The sequence below is a fragment of the Uloborus diversus genome, chromosome 3 (assembly GCF_026930045.1).
Source record: "Uloborus diversus isolate 005 chromosome 3, Udiv.v.3.1, whole genome shotgun sequence".
In the NCBI taxonomy this organism is placed as follows: domain Eukaryota; kingdom Metazoa; phylum Arthropoda; class Arachnida; order Araneae; family Uloboridae; genus Uloborus; species Uloborus diversus.
Genome location: NC_072733.1, coordinates 16,564,394 through 16,580,795, shown reverse-complemented (window position 1 = coordinate 16,580,795; position 16,402 = coordinate 16,564,394). Strand labels below are relative to the sequence as shown.

Here is a 16,402-nt window from a genome sequence, read left to right as displayed (position 1 = left end):
TCTCTGAAATGAATTTATTATTTTTTAAATTTTTGAACTAATAGAGGTAAAAATACACTTTATATGATCATATTTCTTAATATTATTATTCTACATTTGTGTGTGATCTTATACTTTAAAATTCAATGTACCGCCAAACTCAATATTATGCTACCATAGAATTTGATCTGACAGAGGCTTTATTTTGGAGTTGAACTGTAGTATGTACAATTGTACATACATTATTTTACTTACAGTTAACAGCAGATGAATAACTACATTGAACATGATAGTCCATTCTCTTCTTCGCCAACCTCACTTGACACACTTGCTAGTTGGAAGAAACTAATGACCTTCTGCAGCAATTGACATTATTGTGCTAACTCCCCTTTTGTTTATACATTATGTACATTTGAATGGCTGTCCAGATTAAGCAAAGTCTGGTTTAATAGGGTGCGGATTAATGAGGGTTTACTGTATATCAAATCTTTTAATAGGATGTGGCCATAATTATAGTAATTGAATAAACGTGAGAAAGTAGCTGAAAGGTTTAAAAATAATAATTGAAGTATCCATCAATTTTCGGAACTGAAATTTTGAAACCAATTATTGTATACTTCCAGTTATGTACGGTCATAGTGCCAATTTTTAATTTATGACATTATTGCAGTGATAACACGTTAGTCTTTAAAATGCAGCACAATGAAACTTATTAAGTTGAATATCTACATACAATTATTCAGTTTATTTGTAATTCATTTAAAAATCCAACATGTTGTCACTGCAATGCTGCCATAAAAATAAAAGTGTATGGCAGTAATGATTTGGATGTATGATTTTGTACCAGTTACATGATTTATTCTTTTTAAGTCTATTTATAACAATGATTAATCTGTTACTATATATAAAAATTTTGCTAATTTTTTTGTTTGTAAGCATCATTTACTGGAAATGACTTTCCTATCTGTTTATCATGAAATCATTTTAAGTTTATTTTTCTGATATGGTTCTTGAAATCTTTATTTTTGTAGGTTAAGTCCTTAGAAATGGAGTTAAAGGACTTAAAACAATGTAATGATCTTAGGCATATGGATCAGAAGCATTGGGAGGACAGTTTGCTTGTATGTGTTCAATATGCTCACTCATTCTTCTTAAATAATTTCGCTATTTTTTCTCTTTATCTTTATATATTTCATCTCTATTTTTAGGAAATGTTTTGTTACGTAGTTCAACAAAGGAATTTTATTCTTTCAAAAATGGATAGTATTCAAAACACTGGTATTGTTTGTCAGAGGTAATTATTACATTTTTGTTGAAGTAAAACTTTTATAAACAGCAAATATTCGAATTTTTAAAACAAGCTAGCGTAAATAATTAATTTAAATTTTTATTATTAAAAAAATTCATCAATGGGACATTCAACATCAAATAAATGCGTCTTTTGAGCCTCAACTTCCTACATTTTGTTAAATACTAATACAGGTGTACTACTGGTATAAACTTAGTAAAATATGTAATTTTACAGTTCCACATTTTTGCTGTACATAATTTGCAGTAGGGTTGGTTAGGGTAAGTGACCCTTTTTGAGAACAGTTCATTTTGAAACCTTATACAAAAGTTTTAAAATGAGAAAATTTAAACCTGTTGTCTTATTTTATCTTGGACATTATTTATGAACAAAAGTTCATCATTATTTTCTAAAATAACACTTTAAATATTCTTAATAATTGTATTTGTTTAAAAAATCAGAAGGGTGTCCCATTTACTTTATAATAAGGGGTAAGGGGGTCTTACTTGATAAAGTAAGTTTTTTGTATGGATTATTTTTTTGGAAATGCATTCATTTATGAGATATTTACTGTCTTCTAAATATGTATGATGTAAAATTTTAAATCAAAAAACAAAACAATTACATCTGTGTGAAATTTATTGAAAGCCTATAGGAGCATATTTTACTTTTACGTTTAAAGGTGTGTTGAATAATCGTAATACAGTTGAGTAAGATTAATTTTGGTAAGTTAGCCAAAAATTATAAGTTTGAAAAGAAATTGAAAACACCAAATGGATGCATCAATTTAAAGTCGGCTGAGGAAGAACTATTATCACTTCATCCTCAGTAACAATTCCAAAATCATCTGTAACAGGCCATTAAAAAGTCACTATTTCTATTCATTCTTGGGAATTCAGCAGCTTTTTTTTTTTTTTTTAAATTTGTATCATCAAATTCCAACATTAGACCTACATAATACTTTATGGTTTTCTGTGAAGTAAGTTTCACAATTACATAATCACGAGCTTTAGTAGTTTTGAAGCTAAACTATCAATTCCTACTTGATCATCATAGTTGTTTGGTATTTCACTAATACAAATATTTCATCTGAGTTGCTTTTGATTTTTAAATCTTTACTATTTGGGGGGGGGACCACTTACCCCATAGTGAGAGGACCCACTTACTCCTTATAGCAACAATTTATGGGGTAAGTGGGACCACTCCTCTTAAACACTCATTAATAAAATTTTAAACGAAAATTCTTGTTGCAATATGCACTTTAAGCTAAACCATATATGAAAGTTGAATTATCATAAAAAATAATAAAAACTTACCTGGGAACACTTCTTTGAAAAATGTTGTTTGAACTTGCAAAAAAAAATATTTTTCAGTTTTTTTTTTTTTTTTTTGACTAAATTTTATGACCTAGAAAAAAATTCCACGAAACTCAAATATATGCAAAACCAATCGCTGTGATGAAATATGACATGACCAGTGGCGGCCAAGGATCAAGAAATTTAAGTGTTTAAGGTTCCAGAATTAAAATTCAGGTTAACTGAATATGACAATATGCTCAGTTTGGTTCTTAACCAATATCAGCCAACCTCGAATCATAAAATGTCTTTCGTCACAAGAAACTGGAAAAAACATAGTATCCAAAACCATTTTAGAACCTGAAGTCCTATGCCAGCTGTGTGTAGTAAATAGAAATACTACTAAAATAGCATGGAATTTGCAGATGGCTACGAAGAAAAAGATAATTTCATTGTAGCTATACTGTAACAGAAGTAAAATCACTAAAATGCACAAATTCAACTCGAAAAAAGCTTTTATTGCTTAAAACAGTGTAGATAAAACCTCTCTGTTGAAAGTACAAGCAGAAATCGAATAGTAGATTTCAAATTTAAAATCTTATATGCAATAAGTAGTTGATTTATGACACACCATGCATCTAAAAATGCATCACATGTGATAATACTATATAATTATGGAAGAGAAATATAGAGAAAATTTGTTTTTATTGTTGAAAAGGTTAGAAAACTGAAAATTGCCAAAACTTCTACTCATTTGTGGCAAAGGAAAGATCTAAACCACGTACCTCAAAATTTTCAAGGGAGATTAGTGCCACCAATCGCACCTTTTCTGAGTAACTCATCATCAAAAATAGAAACATATTATTTTTACTAATTTTGGTTAAAAACATGAAAAAACAGCATTTTTTTTCGAAACTTTAACCCAATTGCGGCAGATCAAGAAGCTGTCAGAAAAAATTCAAATTTTTTTATGTTCAATTCGCTCTGCCAATGGCACCTTTTCCACCCTACCCATCATCAAAATAAAGAAAAAGTTGTTTTTCGTCCCACCCTAATAGACATTTGTTTACAAGAAGGAATATCATCATAGCCTCTAATTACAAAGTAATTCTCAATGAAATGTGATGGGAAAAAAAAAACGCACTGGCTATAAAATTTATATTTTTATGAAAAATTTTATGCCTTGTAAAATTTGTATGGATTGTTTAGCAATTATTTTTTTTACATGAGAATATTAACGATCATTTTTACATGTTGAATTATAATGTTACATCATTAATTCATCTTGAAGAAATGAATGCTGCTCTGCATCTGACCGGTGTTATATAAATGTGCTCTTGGGTGTAAAAGGTTTGGGACCCCTGTTCCACCATATAAAGAAAACTTCAATTTTTCAATCTGTTATGATTTTTTACTTCAGAAACAAACCTAATTTTAAAAGTTACAACCTCATTTTAACATTGTAAATTCTTTTTCTTTTTAAATTAAAAAAAAAAAAATTCTCTAAAAGTATGAAAAATTGAAGTTATTGAGTGATGCAGCCAAAATTGCACTCTGTCTCCCTTAATTCTTTACTTGGGGTACTAAGAGAAGAGAAATTGCTGCCCATCTTTCAAAATTTACATTTATATAGAAATCAACAAACAATGCAGTATAAGAAACGGGGCACTGCCGCAAATTTGTACAAAATGTGATGCTAATTAACAAATGAAAATCGTAATAAAAACATAGTTAAGTTTCTCGGTGAAAAGGGATTTACGTTCTTGTCCGTCAATTTGCCTTCCTCTCCTTTAATGTATGCTAAAACATTTATTACAGAATGAAGTAATTTTCTATCTAAAGTTATCCCTATTTTTCCGAATCTTTTTTTGTAACTAAAATTTGAGAAATGAACACCTACTATGTTTCAAGAACAATATGTGCCATGTATTGATTTATACCCAATCATGTCAAGAATAATAAATATAGAGAAAGTCTTATCTTAAAAATTGGTAAATTATACCGTTTTTTGTTGAATTTTTCAAAAAAGGCTTCCATGACCTATTTTGAGGCTGTTTTGGATATCATTCCTCTTCTCCAAGATTTTACGAAATTTTTTTGGACTTCCTCCTTTTTGCTCTCTGACCACTCTCATTTTTGTTGTAATTTAGTGTGTTATTTTGAAACTTACGGGTTTTTTATCACGAAACTCTCATTATTTTCTTATTAGAACCAAATGTCATTTAATTTATTATTAAAAATCCAAAACATATTTGGATTATTACATGTATTTGGAGCAAAAACAAGACAGCTCTGATGCAAACTGTTACATAATATTAAATATACAGTCAAATCTTGATATTTCGAACCTCCTTATCTCGAAACCCTCTATCTTTTTTTTAAAAAAATCCCTTGCATTTTCCATAAAAACTCCCATGTATTTTCTGTAGTTATCTCAAAAAAATTTTTCGAAACCCTTGATATGTCAAAATTTTCACACAGAAGCAAGTTTCAATTGTTGTTTCTCCTCCACAATTTTTGTAGTAGACCCAGTTTGGGTATACATTTGCTTGTAGTTTTTCACCCTTTTTATTGGAAATTTTAAGAATAGGGTATTGAGGCAAGATATTAAGGGAGTGTGGGTATGAGATGACACTGTAATCTTTTTTATCTCAGTGCTTTCCCCAGAGTTTAGATTCTTAGTGCTTTTCTTGGGAACACATTGCCCATTTTGAGAACAGGGGGTCAATTTTTCATCAGTTTTCAAGCAAAGAACTTATAAATGTGTTATTGGTTGAAAATAAAATTGGAATTTTTAAGTTTGGTAATATAGATGAAAAAAAAAAAAAAAAGAAAGTTGGCATTGCTGTTTATTTCAAACACCTTTGCAAAACACTTTTCACAATAACAAAAAGCTATCAAGCTATTGAGAAAAACTGACGGAAGAAATCATTGCAAAATGAAAAATAGTAATTCTGCCTATTCAGTAGCAGCTAACTATCCAGTTTAACAATTTCTAGTACCCACTCAAAAAAATGAATATTAGATCTTGTTGCATCGAAATAAGGATATAAATAAATTTCAAATCTAGTAAAATGTTGAAGAATAACTTGTTAACTGTTATGCAAAGTGGTCACATAGTACATAGATAAATATACATAATTGTGAAAATTACTAACGTATTTTTTTTAAACATGAAAATTCGATATCTTGAATTTCTTTCTCTTCCCAAAAGATTCGATACATCGAGGCTGTACTGATCGAGGTCACAACATTTTTTAAAAAGAAGTTTTGAAACATTTTTTGCAATTCCTGAAACATTAAAAATTGTGAAACCACCCCTTTCTTGTTACCTTGGGTGCAAGGTACTAAAGAATTTCCCTCCTTTTCAACACTATGCCAAATTTGTGGAGGTGTATATAAATTTGTGCTTCCATCTTTTTCTCAATGAACAACTTGCTGTGGTTTGCCATAGTATTTTCACCTGATAAACCAATTAAATTGTTTGTTTTAGCATTGCTAGGGTGCTGTCATGTCCCCCTTCATTCACTGAAACCTTCAACTGGTATCTCTTAATTTTTTATTTAGTATTCTCCCCTAAACCAACATTGTGTATTCCTAAAGCAGAGTACAGTTGGCTCTCTGTTTAACGACTTTCAAGGGATCACAAAAAATCGTCCTTAAGTAGAAAACATCCCTAAATAGAATGCTTTTAACCCCTTAACGATCGGATAATTTTCAAGAAAACGGTCATAAAAGTGTCTATTTTTTTATTTAAGAAAATGATATAAAAATAAGTTTATGAACAACATGTGCATTCAATTTTTCATTTTCAATATCTTTTAGATTGAAATTTTAAAAAATTTAAAATTTTATGAAAAGTCAACAAGAAAGCCCAAGAAAGCAGCGAAAATGTAAGAAATACGTCTTTTAAACATTAAAAAAGAATTTTATTTAAGTTTTGTGTAATATGGGTAAAGATAAGTAAATTTTTCTTGTGTGGTAAATTTCAAAGCTTGAGATACAGAGACCAACGTCACAATCTGGTAAGTTAGTATCAAATTTCCTTTCTTCATCTCTGCAATTACATTTAAAATCTGCAATTACATTTAAAATGGACTGGTGCTGCCATCTAGTGTATAAAGAGAGAAATTAAATGTATTCCGGGCAAAATAAAGGAATTGGTTTTAATAGTTTGGTCGCGTTAATATTGCACGCCCCAGCACGGCAATGTCACGGGAGCGAGAAATGGAGGTCAAAACCTCAGCACGGCATTTTCACGGGAGCAAGCGGGAAGGGGTTAACACTACAGTGGACCATCTAGTACCCTAAAGAGCCGTCGTTATATAGAGCATCGTTAAACAGAGAGCCAACTGTATTTAACTTTTGCCATTTGCTATGTTCTTTTTTTCATCACTTAATTTTTCACTATATTTCAGTATCAAAATGTTTTCATTTTTTCCGATGTCTGCATCAAAGTTCGTTAGAAGTTTGATATAAAAGAAAATGTGCACTAATTTTGTTCATTTGAATGTATGAAACTTTTGCAACATCCAGTTCATATTTTATTTTGTTTCCATTTTCAGGCCTTTTAAAATTCAGAAACTTATTTCAACGGAAAATTATTCTAGTTCAGAACATGTATCACTTTCACAAGGTGGTAGTATGGTACCAAAGTCTAATATCTCCTCTCATCCCAATATATGTGTACAGAACTGTGACATTTTTCTGAAAAACCCTAAAATTTTAAAAGATGAAGTGACCTTACTAACTAATGCTTTGGACATTGAAATACATAAAAATGAAAAAATTGAAGCCAAATGTCAAAGGTATGTTTTTCTCGCCTTATTTTTACCTTAAAAATTTTACATTTGGTTGTGTACTTGTCAACCATTTTCAATTTATTTTAAAAATGTTTCTTATAGGAAGGTCCTTAAGTTATTCAAAAATTGTATTGAGTGTCCTCAAACTTTGTGTATAGGTTTTTATTTTTATCAAGAAGAATCCCGAAAATTTATCAACTTTGTGAAGATAAAAATTATATTCCCTCAAACCTGTTTTTGTGCAGTAGGGGAATGTAGGGCAAAGTGAAATATCTAAGATGACTGAGCTTTTTCAAAATGAACAATTTGGAAATTTGTTTTGAAAATTACGGTACATAAAGAGGGAATATTAAAACTTGCATTAAAACAGAATTTTCAATTTTTGTCGGTAAATTTGCAACTTCAAACAAAATTGGAAAATTTTCCCTTTTTTTTTTCATGGGGCAAATTGAAAAATAAAATATTGTATTGTATTCGCGAAAAAATTATCACTCAAAAATCGACCTTAATTTTAATTTTGCTGAGCTCCGAATGAATGTTGAGTTTTTTTTCGACTTGACCACACGTGGATAAGCGCCTAAGGACGAACTTTCCATTTTGACGATTCCCGAGTTATTTACAAAGAGTTTTCTCGTGATGTATGTATGTGCCTACTAGGGTGGGCCGAAAAAACACATTTATTCATTTTGAAATGTTAATAGTGCGGAAAAGCTGCGAATTATAAAGACAAACAAAGGAAAAAAAGAATTATGGAAATGAATTAACATCTTCGGTTCACGCATGGGGCCTAAAATTTGACAAAATATGAAAAAAACATCATTTTGGGGATTTTTAAAATTTTTTTTAAATTAGATGTTTTCTTAATGTAATAATTTGTAACGTCTTTAAGCAGAGCCTCAAAACGTGTTTAAATTTGGTTTTGATCAGCTAATATCTTTCGGTCGCACATGGGCCCCAAAATAATGAAAAACTTGCATTTTTATGGGTTTTCAGTATTTGATGAATAGATAAGCAATTAAACAAGGAAATGACAGTTTGGATGGAACAGCAAAATTACTATTGAATTTTAAAGAATTGATTTGTGCAGAATTTAGGGGAAAATCTGAGAGGTTAAGAACAGATTTTACGTTAAACGTTGGCAAATCAAACACCTTTCACTCCAAAGCAACATTTCAAAGAGTTGTCAACTTTTTATTGAGGATTGATCTGTGTTTTCTAGAAGAATACAAAGCTCTATGCCAGGGTAAAAAAAGTGCTCCAGTTGAGAAGGCCATGAAGTTCAGTGCTTAAACTTCCATACAGAAAGATTCCATTCAACATCTCATTTCTAACAATGTCAAATTTAATTCGCAGTTTTACAATAATAAGTTACTCAATGTTAAACGTAATGTCAATGAGTTATGTTCAAATCCTGATTTGATTATTACTAATGCGGATAAGGGGGGCCAAATTGTTGTTTTGAACAAAATAGATTATGTTAATAAATGCAATAATTTAATCACAGAGGGACCTTATGAACAAATTAAGAAAGACTCGAGTGCAAGGGAATTGAAATCCATTGGTAATGCTATTAAGTCTTCCCCATTAATTTCTGATACCTATAAGAAACGTTTGATTCCTTCTGTCGCACGTTGTGCTAGATTTTACGCTTTGCCGAAAGTACATAAACCACTTATTCCTCTCCGTCTCATTGTTTCTAATATTGGTACTGCTTCCTACAAACTGGCAAAATTTTTGGTTTCTGTTTTTTCTCCTCTGCTACCCAGCAACTCTTTCACTGTTCGGAATTCTTTGAATTTTGTTAACAAACTTCGTAATTTTCAGTTAAAAGATCATGTCATGGCCTCTTTCGACGTTAAATCTCTTTTCACTAACGTGCCAGTTGAAGGGACGTTGGATTGTTTTAAAATGAAATTGGTTGAACATAATTTTTCTTGTTTTGAGATCGATGAATTGTGTAAGCTAACTAGGTCCTGCTTAGAACAAAATACTTTTATTTTCAACAACAATTTTTTCCGAATGACCGAGGGTCTCGCGATGGGTAACTCGCCGAGTCCTATCTTAAGCGACTTTTATATGCACTATTTTGAGGTTAAATTATTTAAAATTTTACAGTTTCCATTTTACGTCAGGTATGTTGATGATATTTTTTTTCTTTTGGACTCGTCTTTCCGTGACTATGATAGTCTTTTGTTGGTTTTAAACTGTATTGATCCACATATTCAATTCACCGTTGAAATGGAATCTAACAATCATCTCTTTCTTGGATGTTTCCATCACTTGTTCCGACAATAATTTTATCACTACTGTTTTCCGTAAACCCTTTGCAGTCACTCTTCCCCCACATAAATTATCTGTTCATCCCCCTCAAAAAAAATTAGCGGCATTCAGAACTTTTGTTTTTTGGGCTTTAACGATTTGTTCTAGTTCCAATTTACTCGCTGCAGAACTGAATTATTTAAAAAGTGTTGCATTAGATCGGGGGTTTACAATGGACATCATTGACACCATACACAGGAAACTTATCAATTCAACTAATAAAAATAAAGCACTGTCTAAGATGAATTATTCTAATTTGGTTGTTTTACCCTTTTTTCCAAGAATCAGTCTTCAAATTGCAAGAATTTTTAAAAAGTTTAATTTTTCAGTTGCATTTTCCCCTGTCAACAAACTAAAATTTTCGCAACTAAAACACCCGGTTTCGAAACTTGACCGATGGGGCATTTATAGTATTTCTTGTCAGTGTCAAATGACATACATAGGACAGACCCAACGTTCTCTTAAATTCCGTATTAAAGAACATGAAAATTATGTCAAGAAGCAAGATTTAAAACGTTCCTCGATTGCACAACACTGTTGGTCTTTCAATCATATTTTCAATTTTTCTTCTGCCAAGGTTATTCATGGGTGTTCCTCGATTTATGATTTAGATTTTTGGGAATCCTATTACATTTGGAAAAATTCTGCTTCAATAGTTAATGATTTGTCGAGTACTCCCCCTTTCCCCAGTGTTTGGAAATCTTATCTTTAAAAAACTTTTTTCTGTTTATGACGTTTTTCTGCACTATAGGTGTCGTTGCTGTTCTGTGACGCATTTTTTTCTGGTTTCCATGTCCATTTACTTTGCTGCCTTCCATTTTTTGTTCATTTATCGTTCAGTTTATGTTGTGTGAACTTTGTTCTTCTTTTTTACACTGATGATGGGGCTTGCATATGACAGCCCTGAAACAGCTGTTTGCTGAGTTTTTAACTCTTTTATACTACTTTATTTGTACTTTATGCACGTTGTTGTCGTTTTTACTCATTCCATAGTACAAAGCTTTTTGCCTGCTTTTTTACAACAAAACAAAGTGTATGTAAAATCTCCGTTAACGAACACTCCCTAATAACAAACATCTCTTTGAGTCCTGATCCCTTTAAATAGGTTTTTCCATATTATTCACTCTGAATATCTTACACTTGGAATAACGGACAGTTGTTTTAGCAAAAAACAAAAATATTTTTCAATTTCTATAACTAAATTCTAAACCAGCAAATTAGTAACAATTTTTGCAGTAAGTTCTATTGTTTGTTATTTTGAATTCTCTAGTTTAGAAAAGTATTTACCTAATTCTAGAAAAATGAGCTCTAATCATCTAATTTAGAAACTTAAAGCAACTTCATTTATCTATTTGAGCAACATTAAAATTAAAAATGGACAACCAGCAAATCTCTTTTTGAAAGGTTCGTCTGAACAAGAAAAAAAGAAGGGATAAAAAAGTTTAAATAAATAGAATTTCTCTACTGCTATACATTTTTTCTTTTTATTTATCCTTTGCCAAATTCAGCTTTTTTTAAAAATCATAATCTTATTTTCTAACAAATGTTTTGGAAATGAGTTTTATTTTACTAAATATATTGCCAGTGCATTATAAATAATGCTAGGAGAGTGGCTTTTTTTGCGTCAGGAGTATGACATATGTTGCACCAGGAGAGTGACATTTCACATACAACTGGCCTGTTAAGTAGGCCCACAGGATTATGTTTAAGGTAAAGAATGTTTTATTTTTCCATTCTAATCTTTTAATTCAACTATGAATAGAGCCGACAGAAAGCAATCGTTCGGTTCAACTCGAATATTGAAGGCAAGGCAGGTATATATGAATATACCTGTCTTGCCCTCAATATTTGAGTTGAATCGAACCATTGCTTCGGTCACTCGTCTGGTCAGTGCTAATTCTGTATTAACTACCAGTTTGTTTGGCACTTTTGGCTTCCTTAAGAGATTTTCACCTCCAGCTCAGTTACTCCTATTCCGAGCTGATGAGTGCTAAAAAGCATGAAACTGCAGTCCTCTGCTGGAATTGACTGAGTTGGCGGTGTATTTCATGTATAAATTATTTATTTTTATTATTTATTTGTATCATGATTTTCAAACCGTAGTTTATGAAAAAACACTAATTATGCTCAGAATATAATCAGGTTTGAACAAAGTTTGTTTTTATTTGTAGGTTAGAAAGACTTGTTCATGTTCTTCAGAAGAAAATTGCCTGTAAAAGCTCAGGAATTTTTGTATAGATAATTATATATTCTCTTTAACTTCTAGTCATTTGCTGGACTTTTTCCCTAGTCTTCAAATGATGAATATTTATATGTTTTGTACATAGAATTTTGTTTCAATAAAATATTATTTTAAGTACATCATAATTATGTTTTTTCTTCTGTATCTACACCTATCCATTTTCTATTTTAGTAAGAGTTCCACACACACTTTAGCCGTTTCTTCATTCAATCTTTATGTGAATTAATTTGTTCATGTTCTTAATCTATACTACAATATTAAAGAGGAAAGATTTGTTTGTATCGAATGGGCTCCAAAACTACTGGACCAATTTTAACCATTTTTGCACTAAAGAAAGCTACGTTATCAGGAAGTGTTATTTACTGTTTTATGTACGTTTTACCCCACAGACCCTAAATCAATTATGCCAGAAAAACGTTTTTCATAATAAAATGTAGGAAATTTAATTTTAAGTTTGATGAAAAAAAAAAGTTTTTTACTGATAGAGTAATATTTGTATTTTTATGAATTTTTGAAAAACCTTTTTTGCATTTTTTTCATGGGTTTAATTTTTTGCTTAACTCATCTCGCGAAATATATAAAGAGATATTTTCTGAAATTGAACTATGTAATAGTAAAAACATTTCACCCTCTTCAGGACAAAAAAAGTTTTAAAAAATATGCACTATTTTTTTTTAAACAATTTCTTTAATGCAAAGCACGGCACGACTCCAAGCATGGCCGAAGTTTTGCGATCTTCAATTTATGGTTATGTCATGACCACATGAACTAACTGCTGCTCTTCCTTTTCTTTTTATTTTCATTAAGGGATTTAATCCCCCCCCCCCGGACCTTTCACTGCGTTTATTTAACGTTGCATATTTGTCTGCATTTTATTCAATAAAAGCAGTGATTTTTTTAAATCTTTTGCACACTATTTTTTTTTTTTTTTTTGTGCTATTTCAGTTAAATAAGTAAACAGGGATGAGATTTTTCCGGCTTTTGCCTGAATTCCGGCTTTTTCTGTTGACTTTTAAAACCTTTCCTCCATTTCCTCCTTTTTTGCCTCTTTCAGGCCTTATTTTTCTCAAAACTTAGGGAAAAAAACGATTTTTTTAAATTTTCAGTCCCCGATTTCTTATTCTTTCTATTTTTCTCCTTCGAATCTTCATCCTCCGCGATATCTCCCAAAAACGTATGTTTTGGAATCGTGCCAACGATGTCAAACACGTGCTGCGCCGAAATTTGCATGCCTGGTTTGAGATTTCAATCTTTTTGCATCCTGCAAGTATTTCAATTATTTCTAATGTTGGGTGTTTTTTTACTATATGCTACCCTATATCTGCTTATTTTATTCATCATTTCAATGATATTTTTATTTCTTTAATTTATTTGTGAAAAAATGCAAAAGTCAATCAAAAAAAGTGGCATAGCACCCACAGTCTCGAATTTTATTGAAACTTGGCATGGTTACTTTTTTTGTGTATTTAAGAAAGTGTAAAAAGTATCTATAGTGAATCTTAAACCGTTTAGGCTGTACAGCCTGTTAAATGTTTTGAGACTTCATGATTAAATGAGGCGGCTGCAAGTTGTTCCTTTGATTCCGAAATGTAGTAGGAAGTTTTTAAGGACAAATTTTGGGTTCCAATGCAAGGAAAAAGATAACCAATCCTTTATATACATATATATTTATTTGTTTTCAATTCTTACTATGAAAAGTATATTCTACCACTTAAAGAAATTTTCGATTTTTCTCTCTGTTGTGAATTTTTACTTTATAAACAGACCTACTTTTAAAATTTATGTTCTCACTCGTTTAACATTATAAACTCAAATGTTTTTAATGAAAAAATGTATTTTTCTCTAAAAAATATGAAAAACTGCCACTATTGTGTGATGCAGCCAAGATTGACCTCTGACCCCCCCAACCCTTTGTTCAAGAACTCAAGGGTTAGAAATTGTTGCCTCTTTTTCAAAATTTAATTTATTTAAGAATAAACACTCTTGCAAAAAATGTTTCAAATCATACAAAATTATTACTTTTAATTAATTAAATATGTATTACCTTTAAAACTGGTAAAAATTAGCCATTTTTTATTATTGAATATTTGAATATCATGCCTTCCATGTGCTATTTTGATGCGCTTTTGGATATCATCCCTTTCACAAAATTTCTTTGGATATCATCCCTTTTACGAAATTTTTTTGGATTTCCTCCTTTTTGCTCTTTGACCATTCTCATCCCTGAGTAAATGAAGCGCACGGTTTTTCGCATGATCTTTGTTTTTGTTAACGTTTGCTGGTTAGGTTAAAATAAATAGAGATAGATAGGAAAATTTAGAGATAGATCACATAGGTAGTTAGATAGAAATTGAGTGTACAAAAAAAATAATTCCAGTTAATACTTATATTCACGGAAAAAGATTGTTAAATTACTATCAGACGTAGATATGCATAGATTGTATAGATGTATAAATATATTGGGCAATGTAGATAGTTGGTCAGAAAGAGATAGATAGGCCCACCATTTAAGGAACTTCAACGGAGGAGGAAGTCAATGATGCCCCCCCCCCCCCCCTCCTACGACATTGAAAAAATGTATTCATATAAAAGTAGACGTGTTTTTTGCTATTTTCCTATGAAATATGCATTGAGAGTACACTTTTTGTCCCCTCCCCCCCCCCTCTTTTGCAAATTAATATTGATATTAGTGATGTTCCGGGTTTCCGTATCCGTATCCGCGGATATCCGAGGGAAAATAAAGATCTGTATCGGTATCCGTATCCGCTTCTTTTTTGACGGATCTTAAACGGATCTTTTCTATTCTAAAAATTCTTAAATTTTTGAATAAAAGACTCTTGAATTCTGTTTAAATTAGGTTTTATTCCGTATTTAAATTATAAGGTATCATTTCAGAAGCCAATTTGTACCCTCTATTCCAAAAAGAAACGGGTAATAAGTTTTAAAAGTGTATCTGTGTCTATTTGTGGCATCGTAGCTCCTAAACAGATAAACCGATTTTGAAAGTTCTTTTTTCGTTCAAAAGGTGACTTGATCGAAAGTGTTTTTAGCTTGGTCTCGTTTTTGCAGGACTGGAATTACCGGAAATATTAATGAAAAACGGACTTAACGTTTTTCACAATTAGGGCAGTAAAAATTTACCCGTACGTTAAAAATATTGGCCCTAATTGAAAGAACGAAGTTTTCTGCGTGTGATATTAGTTTGGAACTTCCAAGTTATATACAGTAAAAGCTATATCGTATTAAGGAAATTTTAAATGCAATTCAAAGCCTTTATACTTGTGATCGGTAGCTATTTCATAGTCGGATAATGAGAAAAGCTCAATGATTTAAAATTTCTATCCACTGTCAGTTTTATATTTGTTAACAATGTGTGTTCTAACCCGCAAAATCCAGCTCAATATCAGGTGGGCATGTTTTTTTTTTAGTTTAATATTAGTTTCTGTTATTGATTTGGGGTTTCTATGTGGTAATGTTATTCTTCATTTTGGTTTTTCTCGGCGTTCTTCAAAAAAAAAAAAGAAAAGAAAATAAAATAAAAAAAAGTAAGACTAAATTCTGTATTTACTGTTTGTAAAGGTGTTCCCGGCTCTGTTATTCTGTCGGTCGGGGTACGTTGAGTGAGATGGGTCAGTGCTGCATTTATGCTGAAAAAATGCGAAAAATATTTCTAGCCTGTCCAGTAGCAGCTTTGCACTCTTGCTCCTGTATCCTACATCTACAGAGTAAGCTAGAAATAACTTATGACATTTTATTTAAGCATTAATGCAGCATTGACCCGTTCCTTCCAACTCTCCCTCAATTTTAACGGAGATTTCCTTAAAGAGTAAATCATAGTCTTGATTATATTTTGCCGCAGATGACATTTTTTGAAGAAACTGCCATTATTCTGACGGGAATACCTTCCGTAACAAATTAAACACTTGGATAGTTTAACTGGGTAAAAAAAAAATTGAGATCTGTATCCGCATCCGTATCCGCGGATCTACTTTTTTGATGATCCGGCACATCACTAATTGATATATATGCATATAGATTGATTAATGCTGCTGCCAAATTTATTTAAGCAACCGCCAAAGGCGACAATTGGCGTGAAAAGGTGAATGCAAATGGCATAAAAAGGCAAGCCAGCTGGTTACGGCAGGTGGCTATTAGTTTATATTTTGAGGAATTTATTTTCTTGGGCAATAAGTCCAAAAAAAGTTAAAGCGGTGGATAGTAATTCTCTGTGCCTCACAAATGCTGACAGGAATATTAATACTGTATTAAAACCTTTGTTGTTAAAGGTTTCGTTACATCTAACTACCAAACGGCATGAACTTGAAGGTTACGGATCTGGACGAAACTCTGGATTTAGGTTAATTACCACTAGATATGAGCCCAGGTAAAGCGGTTTGACTGCATAGGTTCTAGTTCGGCCGTAATGGGGGGTTCAAAGTTTCCAGTTTAGCCCCAAAATGCAGTGGTTTTTCCTTTG

The 16,402-nt window shown here is 31.3% G+C and overlaps 1 protein-coding gene across 1 annotated transcript in view; it reads left to right on the top strand.

Annotated features, from left to right (window-relative positions):
- LOC129218431 (uncharacterized) overlaps positions 1 to 12,031 on the top strand; it is a 51,870-nt gene extending 39,839 nt beyond the window's left edge. Inside the window, exons 8-11 of the mRNA XM_054852688.1 lie at positions 1,011 to 1,100; positions 1,188 to 1,273; positions 7,128 to 7,370; positions 11,855 to 12,031. Coding sequence (XP_054708663.1) covers positions 1,011 to 1,100; positions 1,188 to 1,273; positions 7,128 to 7,370; positions 11,855 to 11,921 — 486 coding nt within the window. The 3' untranslated portion in view covers positions 11,922 to 12,031. The remainder of the gene's footprint in view (positions 1 to 1,010; positions 1,101 to 1,187; positions 1,274 to 7,127; positions 7,371 to 11,854) is intronic.
- The last annotated feature ends 4,371 nt before the right edge of the window (positions 12,032 to 16,402 follow it).